At 42.6% G+C, this 16598-nt stretch overlaps 1 protein-coding gene across 1 annotated transcript in view; it reads left to right on the top strand.

The window, feature by feature from the left end:
• The first annotated feature begins 4352 nt into the window (after nucleotides 1-4352).
• GMDS (GDP-mannose 4,6-dehydratase) overlaps nucleotides 4353-16598 on the top strand; it is a 425497-nt gene continuing 413251 nt past the window's right edge. Inside the window, exon 1 of the mRNA XM_062570043.1 lies at nucleotides 4353-4714. Coding sequence (XP_062426027.1) covers nucleotides 4607-4714 — 108 coding nt within the window. The 5' untranslated portion in view covers nucleotides 4353-4606. The remainder of the gene's footprint in view (nucleotides 4715-16598) is intronic.

Raw genomic sequence — 16598 nt, 5'->3', positions numbered from 1 at the left:
TCCCTTCCTCCCTAGTTCCTGGAGTGGCAGCCTTCAAGTTAACGCCATACAGACTATGGCACATGTAATTCTTTCGGTCTGCTCAGAGCTTGTCAGTGTAATTGCTCATTGGGCATAAAACTGTTCTTGGACATCTATGCTCACACAAGCTTCTCCTCTCGCAGAGATTCAAGGGGGCTGTGGGGGGAGGTATATGTCTATCTGCTGCCTCCTCTTCACATGAGAGCCTTGTGAATTTTCGAGGTCAGAGCCACAGAGTCCATGCAGAAAAATGAAAAAGTGGTTATGGCATGGGCAGACATGGCTTTAAGCTAGCTCCCACGTACAGTGATGCAGGTGCTGGAGGCAGCGCAGCCGACCTCAGCGCAGGCTAGCACTCAGGGAGCATGTTAACCCCCGGCTCTCTGAGGGCTGGTAGTCCAGGTTTTTAACCTGTCCTGCAATCTGCTGCACTCCATGTCTAATTGCTGCTGACATCAGAGCAGCTTAGGCTAAAAAACAGTACCTGTGCCACAACTGTGCCTTCAGTTTGCTCTGTAAATGTACCTTGGAAGCATTTGGCGACAGAAGAGTCTTTGTGCATTAAACTTGGAACGTGCCTCAGCGCATGCCAGAGACAGGTCTACCAGGATTATGGTGGCTGGCTAACAGTATTTGTAACAACCAGTGCCAAACTTACATATGGAACAGAAATTTAAACAGATTAAAGACATTTTTTTGCTTCAGACAGCTGGAACCTGAACGGTGCAACATCCTGTTTTTACTTCAGCTGCCTGCTTTTAATATTAGTATTAACTAAAAATATCAGTATGAACCCCGATCTCCACACAGTCTGACTAAGGTGTTGTCCTTGCAAAAATGACGTAGATTGCAGTGTCTTTGGTTCTAAATCACTGAGGAGTGCCGATCAGGCTTTTGCTCGAAACAGAGGAGAAGCCTAAAGTGCCTGAGAGTACAGTCATAGGTTAAGGTGTTGTAATTGGTTAATCGGGTAAGTTATGAAAAACGCAAGTATTTTTCCCCACTGGGTAGAGTGGTCTTGAGAATAATGGACAAGGAAAATGCTGCATTGGAAAAATTGTTCTTGTGGAGTATTACATGAACGGGGATATGAGAAATTCTATTTGCAGAAAGCGACCAAAGAAAGCCACTAAATTGCACACAGAAGCCCTAATGATAGGACCTCTTGTCCTAGTCCAGCTCAGGTCTTTCAGGATCAGCCCTTCTCATTGCTTCCTTGAGCAGAATACAGAAAAGAGGCAAGTTTTACTCTAAAGTACATTTAACAGCTTTAGTGCTAGCAAAAACTAGATACCACAAGCTTATCTTGCCATATAAAGTACAATTTTTAATGTAATATCTTATGCATTGCCTAATTCAGCTCTGATCTAGCAGGAAAGGGAATGATTTTTATAAATAAGTAAATAAATAAAACTTCCTCATAGCCCCTCCTCAGAAAAACATACCAAATAGCAAAAATCTAAGTTTTTAAATAAAAATAAATTTGATGCCTTATTCCTGGTGTAGTGTCCTGAAACACTCTGACTTTTATGTCTCAAATAGCATTTTAAAACCTCAGAGATCTGTATTATTTGTGGTGTCTTTCCTGTTTCCAGTCTGAAGTGGCACACCCATAAAGCAATGATTAGTGGAATTAAATTAGTTTGCAGAAGTAGCTGGCAATGTTGCCAACTTTATAAAACTGCCTCTATCTGGGAAAATTCTCCCTCTGAACAGAGATTATGACTATATGACAAATACAATAACCTGAGAACAGCTGGCACAATGGGTGGGAGAGAAAACAGATGGACTGTTGCTTTACTGCAAAATTCTTTCTGTAGCTTTCGTAATGTTACGCTTTGGTCTTTTTCTTACCTGTCATAAATAAGATTAGCACTGTCCTGTTCCACTGGTGTTGCAAAGACATTTTCTGGGAAGTGCACATCATGTTTCAGTACGGAGGGTCCTATTTGGTCTCAGTTTATCTGGATAAATATTCTGGGGAAATTGTGAACACTAACCAAGCAGAAGTGTACCACAAGAGGTTGATTCAAGTATCTGCTACTGCAACTTGCACAGCAGAGCTGGCAGAGTGGAGGAGAAACTAATTTTCAGTGTAACAAAATATTCTTAAATCTGATCTCCTGTTCTCTTGCTCTTTCCCCCACTTCCACTAAGCCCTGCCCAAACATCACTATTTTCAGTTGCATTTCCAACTCAGGGTCTCATTTTCTTCAAGCTCTTCAGAAAACACATTGTATCAAGCACCAGTGTGAAAGAGGGTACATCTGACTACTTGCAAAATCTGCTCTTCGGTCTCCTCCACTGCAGTCACCGTTGCCTCTGCTGCTTTCGTTATGCTTGCAAGCCAGAAATCCCAACCCTCCCTGCGAACACCTATGTGACGGTTCCCTCTGCGCAACACGCCAGGCATTCCTCCTCTTGGCTTTCTCAGGTACCATCGCTACAGCTCAGGAAGTGTTTCGTGCTGCAGCAGCAGCAGCAGCACAGCAGCTTCCAGCACTGTGCTGAGCTGCGCACAGGCGCAAGAGGCAGCCAGCCTCTACCACCACTTTCTGCTCTCGTGCAGAGAAGGTGGCAGCCACTTCCCCCTCCTCACCAGCCATGCACAAGGACCGTAGACGATGCTTGAGATAAAGTGCGTTATATGATCTGTGCTAGCCATTCCTTCTAAAATGCAAGGTTTCTCTAAATATACCCGAGGCTGCAAAAAACAGCAAATGGTTTCTGTGTCTAATACGGAGTGAGTTTTGCTTTGGGGCTTTTCTCTGCAGAGAATTCAGTATCTCCTCAGGAGAAAGGAAATGCTTATTATAAACCTCTTTTCTGGAAGCCTTTGGGCCATTTATAAATAAGTACTTCCACAAGAAGGAAAAGTTAGGAAGAGCAGTTCTGCAAACCTCTCAAGAGCTGAGTGTCTTTCTGTGTCTAATACAGAGTGAGTTTTGCTTTGGAGCTTTTCTCTGCTGCTGAAGCACTCGTGCGATGGTTCACTGATGTAGGTTGCCCCTACAGTCCCGCAGTATTCCTACGCCTCGATGCCCCTTTCCTTCAGCAAGGACCCTAAACTGGCCATATTTAGTGATTACATGGCTTTCTAGTCTTGTGAAACAAAGGAACTTCTCATGCTTCAGACTTGCACCAAAACTTGGCAACAGGTTAAATGTGTTTGAAGGGGTACATGTATGTGATAGCAAGGTGCGAAGGCAAACAGCTAGAACAGGCATGACTGGCACAGCACCCTGATTTTGGCGTGCTCCCGCATGCCTCAGGGAGAGGCTCCTCGCTTCATCCGACCTCAGAGCTTTGGTCAGCGGAGCTCACGTGGCTCAGAATCGTCCGCACAGGTTGGGGGACAGCGCAGCACCTGAAACCAGCAACCAAACTGCTGGCTAGGGACACACAGCACCAGTCAGGTCTGCGTTTTGTGCCAGCTCCCAGTAAGCTGCTTGGCCATGTTCCAGCTGCAGTGTAAATATGCAGTAAAACTCTGGTAGGAAGGTAAGGGGAAGAAGGCCAGATTGGTGGTGTTGTCTTACTGTGCTGCTAAACCGCTTAGTCTCCTTCCCAATGCTGAAAGTGCCAACAAGGAACATTCAGCTGGAGTCTGTATTTAGTTTGGGGGAGGAGGTCAGGAGTACACGAATTTTCTTGCAACGACCCCTAACTTCCTGTTAGTGTGTTCGTGCGTTCTTCAAAGAAACTCCGTAATCAAGTGGGTCACAATTCTAAAATACGGCATTGCTACCCAAAACGGTCGAAGTGAAAAAAACAAACCCAGCAAGTTACTACGATGAAGCAGAGGTGCGAATTCCACGGCCCACGGTGGAGCCGCGGCGCTGGGCGTGACGTGACGCCAGCCGGGCGGCCCGTGCGCGGCCGCGGCCGCGGGCGCTGCCGCGCGCTCCTCCCCGCGGCGGGGGGCGCTGTGGCCGCCCTGCCGCCGCCGGGGCCGCTCTGCTCCGCTCACGTGGCGCCGCCGCCTCCTCCCCAACACGCGGTCAGGAAGTGGGGGGCGACGCTCATCTGCGGCGCCGGCCGCGGCCGTGGGCCGCCTTGGCCACGCCCCCTCCCGCTTTCAGCCAATCACCGCGCCTGCCTTCAGCCCCGGCTCGCCGGTGCTGCCGGGTTGCCATCGGCTTCCCCTGTCCCTTTAAGGAAGCGACGCGGCTGCTGATTGGCTGGCGGGGCCGAGCCGGCGAGCGGTGGGGGGGGAGGGAGGAAGAGGCGCGCGAGCCCGGGATATCCCCCCCCCCGGCGGGCGCGCGCGCGCGTGGGGGGCTGGGCCGCGGCTGGCGGCGGGGCCGCACCTGCAGCCGCCGGGGGGCGGCGCGGCGGGGCCGGGAGGCAGCGCGCACGGACATGCCCGCGCTGCCGGTGCTGCAGAGGTAGCCAGCCCCGCGGCCAGGTGCGCGCCACCCATGCGGGAGCGCCGCTCCCGGCGCTAGGCTTCCTCCTCTCGGTGCCCGCCTCCCGCGCCGTGACCCTGCCCCCGGGCGGCGGCGGCGGCGCTGACTGCGGCTCCGCCCCGGGCTATCTCCGCACCTGGGCCGCTCCCGCGGCCGCCGCCCTCCCTGCGGGGCTCATGGCACAGCCGGCGGCGGACGCGTGTGCCTGCGCCGCGGCCGCGGGGAACGACGGCGGGGAGATGAGCGGCAGGAAGGTGGCTCTCATCACCGGCATCACCGGCCAGGTAGGGGGGCTCCCTCCCGCCTGTCCGCCCGCTCGCCACGGGCGGGGCGCAGCCTTCCCGGGGGCCGGCGGGCGGTTGCAGGGCAGCGTTTCCCTCGCCGGCGGCTTGTGTGTGAGGGGGGGAGCCGGGGCCCGCACGCCCCCCCGCCCCCCCACCGCGTGAGGGGCCGTTGGGCGGCGCGAGCTGAGGCCGGCCGAGCCCTAACGGTTACCGGCCGCCGCGCGAGGGAGGGCGGGCAGGTGGCTAAGGGGAGCGCGAAACCCTGCGTGGGCGCGGCGGGGCTGCCGGGGCCAGTGAGGCTGAGGCGAGGCGAGCAGCGGGGTTTGCGTGCCTGCGGTGTGACTGCCGGTCCCGGAGGCGGGGGGGGGGGGGGGGGGTTTGAACGTGGTGCGGAGCCCCTTCAGGGCGCGTGGAGGTTCCTCCCCCGCGGACACGCGCCGTGTGTGAGACGGCCCCGCTAGGCGCCGAAACCACGCTGTAAGGAGTTGTGCTCCGATGCCCGCTGCCCGTCTGCTTCCTGTTCCCGTTGCACCCAGACGGCTGGTGTTCAAAAGCTCTCTCTGAAAGCCTCCGGGCTGGTTAAAAGATGGACAAATCGCCTCCAGGTAAAAGGTTTCTCTGGCCTCACCTACGTGTGGATGCTACTTGTTTATATGGAATTTAGAAATGGTTTTCTCTAGGCTACGTATGTATCTATACATGAGGGAAGACTGTGTATATATATATATATATATATATATGTATTACTGTGTATATATATTTGTATTTATATAAATATATTTAATCTTGGGTTTGGACTGTTTTATAGTAACTTTACCTGGAAATCTTAAGAAATCAGCTTAATCTGGACTGAAATAAGGCATGAAGTGATCTTTGGCAAAAAAAGGAGCTGCGCATGTAAAAGACACTATGATGAACTGATATTCTAGCTGATCATCCTCGTGTACTGAAGAGATGGAGCACCAATGTAATGACATGAGGCAGCCTGCAGGCAGGTTTGATATTAGCAGACCTTTCACTCAAAGGGGCTTTGTGTCATCTGTCTTTTTGACTTACTGGACAGCCATGTATTTGCAGCAGACTTGCTGTTCTATACCTAGACCTGAATGGATGGCACAGATCTCTCCTGAGACCACTTGTTGTGCATTCATGTTGCTGTGCAGTCTTCAATCCGTTGACTATGTATTTGTAGGGAGAACGATGTTCTTTGTCCTGGTGCTTTTTGCTGGAGAAAGGTAGCATGACAAGAAAAATCAGTGTTTCCATTGGAGCTACCTCTGCACTGTGAAAAAGGATACTTCTGTGGTGAGTTTTAACCTAGTGAAAAGTAAGACCTCCAGGAGTGCTGATGTGCATCACTTATAGCTTTTGCTGCTGCAATTCGAGCAGACACTTTGGGTATTTGGTTGGATTGTTCATCCATGCAGAGGCCTGAATTGTTATATCTTTGCTACCAAGTGGCAAACAGGTGCTAAACTAAAACTGTCCTGGACCTGCTCAGTCATAGTCCAGCAATGCCTTTGTTTGCTATGTAGATGTTGCTTATTGCCAGGATAAAACTACTGTGCTGTCCATTTGTCTCTTGGAATGCGCTGTGTGACTTCTGCTTATATAGTGTATCTTTTTGTGATTGGTATAACCTGTTGAGTAGGTAACACTGAATAGTAAGCAGTAATATTCTTTTTAGAATCTGAGTGGAACAGTTTGTTTCCTTTGTGGTTTGCATTTAATCAGTGACAGCTTCATACTTGGAAGAACTTCTTCCTCTTCAGCTGTAATGTGTGCTGGTATGTTTGCAGATCCATTTTTGAGATACTACTTTGGATTGTTCTGAAGAGAGTGGGCATTGTGGAGGAGTATGTATAAAAACAAGCATGTTACTCTAAGAAACTGTTTCTCAATGATCTTTCTCATAACGGAAGAGTCATCTGACCTTTTAGGAGGGAATAAATCCAGAGACAACATAATGTCACTACAGTTTTCATTTGCAGTCAAAAAAAAATGGGCTACACTCTGAGTATTCATCTCTTATTCTTGTTTTCCCTCATTTTGGTTGTTTCTCATTTGAGATATGTATTCTTAAAACACTTTTCAGTGTGTTGTCTTCTGATGTGTTAGTCATCTGCCATTACCAGGTTGAGAAACCTTTCCAAATGAATGTTTGACAAGGAGATATAATTGTATCTGGAAAGGGGGGAAGAAATGGTTATGGGTATACGTTAAATTTTTTTCTTGGTGTTTATTTTTAGCAAGAGCATAGCGAGAGCTTTCCCAAAGACTACTTTTGTGCTATATGAATGATCTTCCGGTCTGTTGACAGAAGTACGTTCCTTTTCATTGACGATAGTAAGTTAGAGACCTCTAGCTATAATGCTCTGATTCTTTCAGTACAGTGTTCTATCTCTTTAATATTTTCGGCACAGCTTTTCCATCTTAATTTAGCTGTTCTCAGACATACTGTTTAGTGTTGCAACGTGCAGGGGACCAGGCCTGGAAAACGCCTGAGATGTAGAAAAGTTACACAGCGAGGCTAGTACCTTAATGGCAAGACTTTGCCAAGTCTTTGCTAAGGATGAAAGTTTTGCGTTGGGGGAAAGCCTCTCTTTGGGTCCTGTAGTTCTCCATCATTCTGAGATCCATGAATGGGAATCCTGGTCTCCCTCTTCCTAGGTGAATTTTAAGAGAAAATCACTGTAGTATTTGTTTCTTGCTGCTCTTTGACTCCATTTCATTATTTTTACATAATGCTTTTTTTGTTTAGAGAGGCCTCACACAGAGGTGGGAGACCTGGTGCCTGAGAATGAGCAAACTGGCATGTCCCACCTCCCAGAAGAAAATTATAGTGACTTCTGTTTTTAAACTTATCATCTGTAAAATGTACAAATATGCAGAAGTGGGAACTGGAACTTTAAAGTTCTAGTTCTATTAGGAATCAAATTACTAGACTCTTTTGTGTTACTTTGTTACTTTGTAATGATCTCTTAAGACTAAGGAGGAGCTAGAACAGAACAGGCAATAAAGTAATTCTAGTTAAACTAGACCTCTTTTAAAAGCGTCTTGCCACTGTTGCATTGTGTAAGGAACCTGCTTATGTTCGTGTGTGACCAGTTTATTTTAAGACAGTTTACTGAACTAGGCCCCACAGTGCCTGGCTCCCGGAACAAAAGTAGGTGGGAGATACATATGGAGCTAACTGGACTGTGGAAGTTCTGAACAAGCATAGAGTTGTGCTTCTGTGTTTAAAGTACTTCTAGGCTGTGTGAAACAAGGAGTTGCTTGGATTGTAGTGGTGCTTCCTGAGTAGAGTTGATATCTCAGCAAGAGTGGTGTCTCATCACAGTGTTTGAATCGGACATCTCACTTTGTTTTTCAGAACTTTCTTATAGCTGTGAACTCCTCTGTTGTCCATATTTTCTACTAACTAAAGGTGGGATTTTTGTTTCTGTTATAATGGGGAAAAAGTTGAGTTGTAGTTAGGGGTATATTTTAACAATAGAGAAATTGTCCCCTGATTTAGCTTTTAGCTAAGGTATCACCTGGAGATGTAGCTCAGCTATGTCTTTTGGTTTATGGACCTCTAATGGCATTAAATAGACTTTGGAGGATCCCAGAAGAAGAGGATGGGATATCTGCCCATTTTCTTCTGTATAATGAATGAGTAGAAGCTTGGGCCATGCACCTGGAAGGGGTTAACAGGATCAGCTTGTGCGAGTTGCTTCTGCTGTAGATGGAAGACATTGAAAATAGAACATTCTGAGAGAGAATCCATTACTGTTGGGAAGATAATTTTGTGACATTTGACCAAATAACAAATTGTGGCTTCACCATTTATTCTGTAAAGAGAAAGAACTTTCATAGTCGTATGATTGTAAACAGAATTCCTTTTGAATGCAAGGGCTGAACTTCTCCATCAAATCATAGTAGCTATATGAATCACTACTAACTTTGCATTTACCAATGGAGCTAGAGTGAAATCATTATCACTCTACAGCTTGCAGTCCTGATAAGAGACACTAAGCATATAGCTGGTGGTGTTATAGAGTCCTATTGTGGTTTTGAGATTTCCCTTATCTCCCTTCTCACACTGTTGCTACAGGGCAAACCACACTTAACTGTTTCAGTGAATTGAATATTGGAATGAGTCAGTTGTGATTGGATAGATAAATAATTTCTTCAGTGTCACATAGGTATTGGTCCAGTTGTAGATAACTTCTGAGTAATACATAGCACTTCTGCTCATTTAAAGAGTATTTTGGATAAAACATATGCCTGCTGTAGATATGTAATGAAAATACTTTTATTTATGAAACAAAAATGTGACTCTTGTATTGGAGGTTTTCTTCACAGTGCAAAATAGAAGTGCTGGATATTTCAGACTTTGATATCTTGAAGAATTACTCTGCAAAAATAGGATTTTTGAATTGAATACTGATAAAAGGTACAAATGTATTTCTGGATATTTATGCTCTGCGTTGTCTTATATTTTGGGAAACTACTAAATCAATGCTTTTTAACACCTTTGTTTTCCAGACACTGTCACCAATGTCTTAGAATTTCATTTAAATAACTGCAGAAGTCTAACTACACTGCAGTCAGTCTGGTTATCTTTCTGTACACTGATGCTTGTATGAGTGTGTAGATTTCTGATTTGTTGCAGAAATAATCAGTTTGGCTAAGTCCAGCTACTAAGTTATACGTTGATGTTTCTACTTTTTCTGCTTCTTCAGTCACTAGATTATAAACCATGAATAATGTCTGCCTTATGTCTGATACTGTCTCCTTTTCCTTGGAGAGACAGTAAGATTAGAGTTTGTAGACAAGTGGGTCTACAAAAAAAAAATCACTGAGTGGGCACTCATAAAGCTGAGTTTTGAATGATGCAAAACAGTAGAAGTCATGTGCCAGTACATGGCTAGAGGCTATCATGAATTACAGATGATGAAAGTCATATTTCTGCCTTAAAAAACAAAACAAAAGACAAACAAAAAAACCCACCCTTACTGTAGCAGCTCTAGTTTCTGTTCAGCTGCCTGCAATTCTGTCAAATTCAACTGCAGTTTGAAAAACTTAGGGTTTGGTTGAAACTGTTCTGAAGCTGTTGTCTTAAGGTGATGCAAATATAATTGGAAAGTGAATGTGCATTGTAAATGATGCAAAAATGTTTGTGGTTGATATAGGTAAATATAGGGTCTGTCTTTGTCTCTATAGTATGAAAACTAAATCAGTTGTTTGTTTATTTTTTGCTAAGCAAGACATGATGTGGGGCAAACTACCACTAACTTATATGAAGCATTTAAAAAAAAATGTAATCAATTGATAATACAGAGCATGCCTATAAAACTCTTGAATGTTATATGTTGTTAAAGGAACTGTTTCTTGGAGAGCAGTGGTAAAGGAAACAGTTAAACTTCAGAAAAAAAAGTTGTACATTTCTTTAAGTATTGTGATTAAATGGTGAGATGGGAATCTTTATCATCTGGCAGTGTGTATATACCTGGGAGGCAAATGTGAAGAAACATGGTAGCCTGTTGTAGCAGAAAGAGTGTACTGGTTTGCCAGGCAAAGGATAAAATCCAAAGGATTGGCTTTCCTATATGGAAATGAGAGGATTGTTTTCACTGAAATGGCCTATAGCTAGATGTAAGCAACACCTGCTCATTAAAACAAACTTCCTCTGGTTGAAACTTGGTTGAAACTTGGTGCTGCTTTTATGTGCTGTCTCTAAGCAATTGGGAGTTCTCTCAGGTGAGACTCTTTCAGAGGTGTTGAACATCTTAACTTCATGTGAAGTTACTGAGACATAGGAACCTCTTTAAACCTCCATAGTATGTGAGACTATACACTCACAATCTGTGACAGGAAGAAGGCGTAAATGACTTGTTGAAAGCTGTACAGCAAGCGAATAGCAGGTTTGGCATGAAACCACAGTTTGCCTAAATTGTGTAGGTCCAGGTCTTCCATTTTATAGGGTATAAAGAAGTGTTACTGTCAAGTTTCATATAAAACTCTTGGGGAAAGCTATTTTTCATTAAAAAGTAGTGCTACAAATACAGAACAGGAGACTAGAATGTATTTGAAAGCACAGATTCTATTTTGAGGAAAATGCCTGAATTTCTATTTTGTCTTGGCCACCCCTTTGAAGGGAGAAGGATGATTACAGGATAGTCTAATTCAGCTAGTGCCTTGATGTGTTCATCCAAAGGAACCTGCAAATAAATGATCCTACATTTTTATTCTTCTCTAGCTATGTTTCATATTCTAAAGCAGTATGTGCAGACTGGTAGGGCACTCATCTTAAAGAACTGCAAGTGCAGAATAGGTGCTGGTTGTCTTATCTACTCTGAGGCGCCTGTTACCCTTCAGAAGAATGCAGTTAATGGTGCTGTTCAGCACAGGTGAGCTAGAACATATTCATGGCAGAAAGTATGGCTGATACAGGATTAGCTCATGCATGTCTAGATGTTTTAATATGCCTTGTTTTCACCTTCACATAGCTTTGCTCAGTATTTGTGACTGCCAAAAAAGCTTTTCTTCTTGCTTACTGGAAAGTGAAACCTTAGTAATGTGATGTAAATAGCAGGTGTGCATCTAGAATCAGTGTAAGCAATCAGCTTCTTTATGTGCTTCAAGAGAAAATACACAGGACAGGATTAAAAAAAAAAAAAAAAAGCAAGTGATTTGTTTGATCTTGTATACCATGATGTGTACCTGCTGAGAGAGTAGATGAAATAGTGTTTTTCATTTCCTGGAACAGAACTTGTGAGGTTCATGTACTAAGTACAGTACTGAAATATGAAGCAGATAGAAGTCATCTTCCTAAACTCAAAATGAGCACTATGCTTCTGCAAAGCAATGTGTTCTTGTGAAACTTTCTGATGCTGTTGATGGCTGTAGGAGCTGTTGCCTCTGCTGTTCAGTCTGTCGAGAAAAGCAAAGAATCCCATTGTCAACAGCATGCCACTTGGTTAGTCTTGTTTGCATTTTAGTGAAGATTGGTGCCTATCAGTGTAGAAAGAACTTCTATTTCTCTGTTTCTTAAAACTTTAAAGAGTTGAAGCATTCTATTTTCTATGTAACTGTAATCAGTGCAAACTGAAGAGAGAATTCACCTTTTTCCTGTGACTGTCCTTTCTCACTGAGCCTTGGTAGTGTTTCCCCTCTGGCTGTCTCTTTCAGATCCTCTGACTGTTGGAGTTTTCTGCACGAGGGAGTTGGTTTCCCAGGCACCTCAGATCTGTCAAACTTTGTGTGATTTTACCTAATCCAGGGAAGCTGCAGGAAAGGTTTTTCAGTGGAGTTATATGGATGTTCATCCTAGTGGTACTTCCTGCTATCCAAGCCTTATTTCTCTAAGGAGTACTGACTTTCTTTATGCTTACCAACCCTTTATTTTTTTTCTGTGACATAAAATATCAGTGCTAAGGCAGGAAACAGTTTCTTTGTCTCTTGACAATTTTTACTAACTTTATCCCAGCTTCTTTAGATGCTCCTGAGTCTTGATTAAATATCAGTCCTTACAAACTTGTCAACTCTTTCTCCTACACTGTTGCAGCATGAGACTTGTGGTTGCTTTAGAATGCTTGTTTTCCTTGAGCCAAGAGGTGAACAACGGCACAAGAGCAAGTCAACAGCAAGGTGGGTGTCTAACTTCCTTTCTTGCGTGCATGCTCTCCCTAAATCTCCTCTTAGTTCTTTGTTTTTAGCTAAATGAGCAAAATAGTGGTGTGGGTTTTTTTTGTTTCCTCTTCCTCCCCTCAATAGTTTTCTCACCTTCTGCTTCTTTCATATAAATTTGCTGATTACATTTTCAGAACGTCAGTGAAGGAATTCCTTTGGGTCATATATACCAGCTGGAGGATGCAGTTATGCTCCAAACTTTCAATTAAGCAAAACTGTAAGAAGGTGAGGCAGAAGAGTGGAATTCTCTCCTGTCTTCTCTCTAACCATTATTTAAAGAATCACAATAGCTTATTGTTCCATTTGAAGGGTGTGTTCAAAGTCTTCACAATATAAATCTATAATTAACCTTTTCTTAAAGCCTACCAAACGAGTTAATGAAAACAGTCCTGTCTGTTGTAGACTTGTGCTTTCCACACGCAAATTTAAGTAATTTGACTTCCTCATGTGAAATAAATGTCCCAACTTTTTTTGTGTGTATGCAGAAATACACACAAAATAGTACACCAAAAGTGAACTTTCCTCAGGAATTTCTTTTCTTTTTTTTTTTTTTAAAAAAAGCAAAATTCATCTTTCCCATTCTCTTTCTAACTTCAAAGTGTTACCTGAAAGTACACAAAGAATTTGATCTCATTGGGATTAGTTCAGTGATAGGTTTCATTGAACAGCATTTGATATTTTATGCTGAAACACTTCTGTTGCATTCAGTAGTGGAACAGCTTGTGTCATGTGGTTGAATCGATAGATTAGAAGTTGACTATCGCAACACCTTTGTACTGTTGCTCAGATAAATGCAATAATTCAGTAGTTATGTCAGCTAGAAGAATGCAGTTATCTTGGGTATGAAGTGCTGCAGGTCTTGACTTTTTGCAAAGAGTTTGAGTAGATAAACCTGCTTATTGTGCTGTGCTTGCCATACTTCAACGCCTTGGAACTAATAGGAAGAAAGTATGCTTGCTTTGGAGAAATCTGATTGTTAAATGTAGTAGGAAATAGACAACTTCAATGAGAGAGCTTTTTGTAGGGCTTTATGTTTAGCTGTCACTTGGCCCATTTATTGCTATCTGAAAATTCTTACTAGAGGAACATTTATACTGCCTACAGTGAAATGTAATGCAGAGGGGAAAAAATTTCCTGTGTTGGAAGGGTCAAGTGCTTTTGCTGTAATAAGATGATACTGGGTCTCTGCTGCATATCTTGCCACCTGAATAACTATTAAATATATGCCTCTTGACTTTTTTTTTCCTTCCCTCCTCTAGTTTCTGAGGAGGTAATCCCTTGTATATGATGTACAAAATACATAGAATCTCTAAAACTGCTTATTCTGGGGTAGTGCTGAAGCATGTGATAAAGATGCACTGTCCAGTTCTGTATCTTGTGCTTTTGTAGTTGCTTTGAAGTAGATTGCCACTATACCGCTCCAGAAGCTTAACAACTTGAAAATGGTATAAGATTCTCCTGGACTCTGTAACATCTGAACCCAAGCTAGAAGTAGCTTGAACTCACGATGGGGAGCAGGCCTTTCCCGGGGAGTGAAAAACAGTGTCAGTGTAGAAGGAAAGCAAATCTCAAGCCAGGCATGGAATACTTTCGACTGCTCCTGTATATACACTGTTCCTCATTTTTACGCTTAGTTTGGTATTGATATTTTTGCAATCCCCTCTGCTTGCTACTGTAGTCTGTATTTGTGTGCTTCTGCTGCTGTAGATTGATGTGCTATTTTCAAAATGGGACACAACATCAGACTGACTGCTGCTTGCCAAATTGCAGACATGCTATAATGGTGTCTTTTTATTTTATTTATTTATTTATTTATTACACTTCTGCTACATGCTTGCAGTATCTCTTTGGATGTGTTACTGGCAGCTGGCTTCATCAGTGATGCTGGTAGTAACCTGTATCTTTTTCTTGATTGCTGTTTTCTCTTTAGAAAGATAAAGAACAGCTAACTTATCCTTGGCTGCTGTTTAGTGTCCTGTCTTCCTTTTATTGACATACCTCTTAAAGCGTAAGCACCAATAAGGAGCAGGCTTTTTGATGGAATGTTGAAGTTTCTGGTTAAGTCTTCTGGATTTTGTACAAGTAAATAACTGATTTTCATATCAGTAGAACTGTTTCATGATTATGCAGTAGTAGTCTGTCAACATATTTCTGCCTAATCTATATCCCAAAATTTGACACACTGCTTGTTTGCCTTTTGCTACAGGATGTATAATATGTAAAGGATATGGAATTCTTCAACCTTACCTACAAAATATACATGTCACTCTTCTAGGTAGTCTGCCCAGTCGCTTTGGGAGGTATTTGTTTTTTGTAGGAACACTCTGAAAGATGCAACTTGCCTACATTTTTGCTGGTGATGGGTTGGCTGTTCCTGGTCAAACTTGTTATTCTGCTGAACCCATTGACCAGTCTGTTGTGGGAGAACTTTATGTCTTTTTTATTACTTACAAGTTTTTGTGTGTGTGTGTGTGTTTTTTTCTCCTAATGTTTTCAGCAAAAATGAGCAGAGTAATAGTGGTTTCAGAATGCTGGGAGACCTTTGAACAGCAGCAGAGGCTCTGTGACTGTAGATTTGCAGGCTTTCATTTTTAAAGTTGGAGTGCAGTTGTATAGTTATTCTTGAAGATACAAAGGCAAGGAACTTCTAAGGACTAGGAGTTGAACTGTGGTGTATGCCTTTGCCAGCCTGTTTTAGGGAAATAGTTTTAATCACTGCTGATACCAGATTGAAAACTGGAGGGGGTGGGGGGTTGCCTTGTAAATTTTGACTTTTTAAAACTCTCAAAAAACACTTGATGTACGTAAAGTGGAAGTTTGTTCTTACATTCTGATTGCAGTTCTTTATATTTGGTCATATAATGCAATCATTTCAGGCCTCTAGCTGCATTTTAAAATTTGAGCTTAGAATAAGAAGGTGAAATTTTTAGTAATTTGTGAGGTTTCCGTTATTCACAATGAAATAGAAATCTCAATGCTGATTATTCCTCTAAAAAGGCACTAATTGCATTTGTTAGTAATATTTGTGTACTTTTGCAATTATGTTAGCCATTATTCAATTGTGTTATAGAAAACATCGCCGTGAAAACATTATTATGCTACTATTAATTTGTAAAGAGTAGGTGGGATTTCAAATTATTACATTGTCTGTTGCTTCTCTTAAACAGTATGAGAAATCTTTTTCTAATTGTGAAGTAATTCTTAGTTGAGGAAATACTCTGCTAATTTCTATAATGAAATTAAACTTTTATAAAGTTCTGTCTGCTTTTATCACTTCCCATAACCTTACATCTGTCATCTTGATCAATTAAAGTGAAATGTAATACAGACTGAACTAATTGAAAAGAACCAGAATATTAACACTAAAATTCCCTAAGCAAAAATGCTGTATTTTTTTATTTTAATTGAATAAGCTGTAAAAGGGTGGTTTAAATTATTGCTAATAAATAAAACTTGAAGGTGTATAAAGCAGGAAACATCGGGGAGCACATGCGCAGTTGAAATATACAACTTCGCTATCATGTTACAGTTGGTACTTGTTTTGGTGGGTACATACCACTTTTGACACTGTTTAAGCAAGTTGAGTTAATGGGTCTTCTGTTTTTATCAGAAATACTTTGAGACTTCAGAGTGTGATAGCAAACTTTTGCTTGTTTATTGAAGCTTTTTTCTCTCCTTCGTAAGAACTTGTGTTACTGGCAATAGAATCTGTTTTCTGGGGTAGGAACTTTCTTGTCCAACTGTCTAAACCTAAGGTAGTTGTGTAGGCAGCTAGTCTACTGAAGGGGAATCATTTAGCTGAATTTGAGTGCAGTTTATTGGATCAAATGCATATGCCTATCTAGGTTAAAGAAAAGAGCACTGTAGCTGTATTGACTCTATGAATGTCTGCTTTGCTAGCTGTGAAAGGTGCTTAGGGTGACTACCTGATGATGCTAAGCTTGTGTGTTGCATTTAGTAGCACTTCATTCTGCAAGCAAGCCAAATGAAATAGATGGAGGTATTTATGAAGCACTCTGTGATAATCAAAAGTGACTATTTGATTTCATGAGGTTTCTGGTTCTTCTAGTGACAAGAGATTCTTTGTACAGTAAATATGTATACATACAATAAAAAAAGGGAGGGGGAACTAAGTTCTTTTATAGGTATTGTTCCTGTGCAACTTTTGTTTTGGAATTGATTCGAAGAACAGCAGCACTTCTGGATA

The sequence above is a fragment of the Rhea pennata genome, chromosome 2 (assembly GCF_028389875.1).
Source record: "Rhea pennata isolate bPtePen1 chromosome 2, bPtePen1.pri, whole genome shotgun sequence".
In the NCBI taxonomy this organism is placed as follows: Eukaryota; Metazoa; Chordata; class Aves; order Rheiformes; family Rheidae; genus Rhea; species Rhea pennata.
The sequence above is the reverse complement of the archived record's forward strand: the minus strand, read 5'-3'. Positions and strand labels throughout refer to the sequence as shown.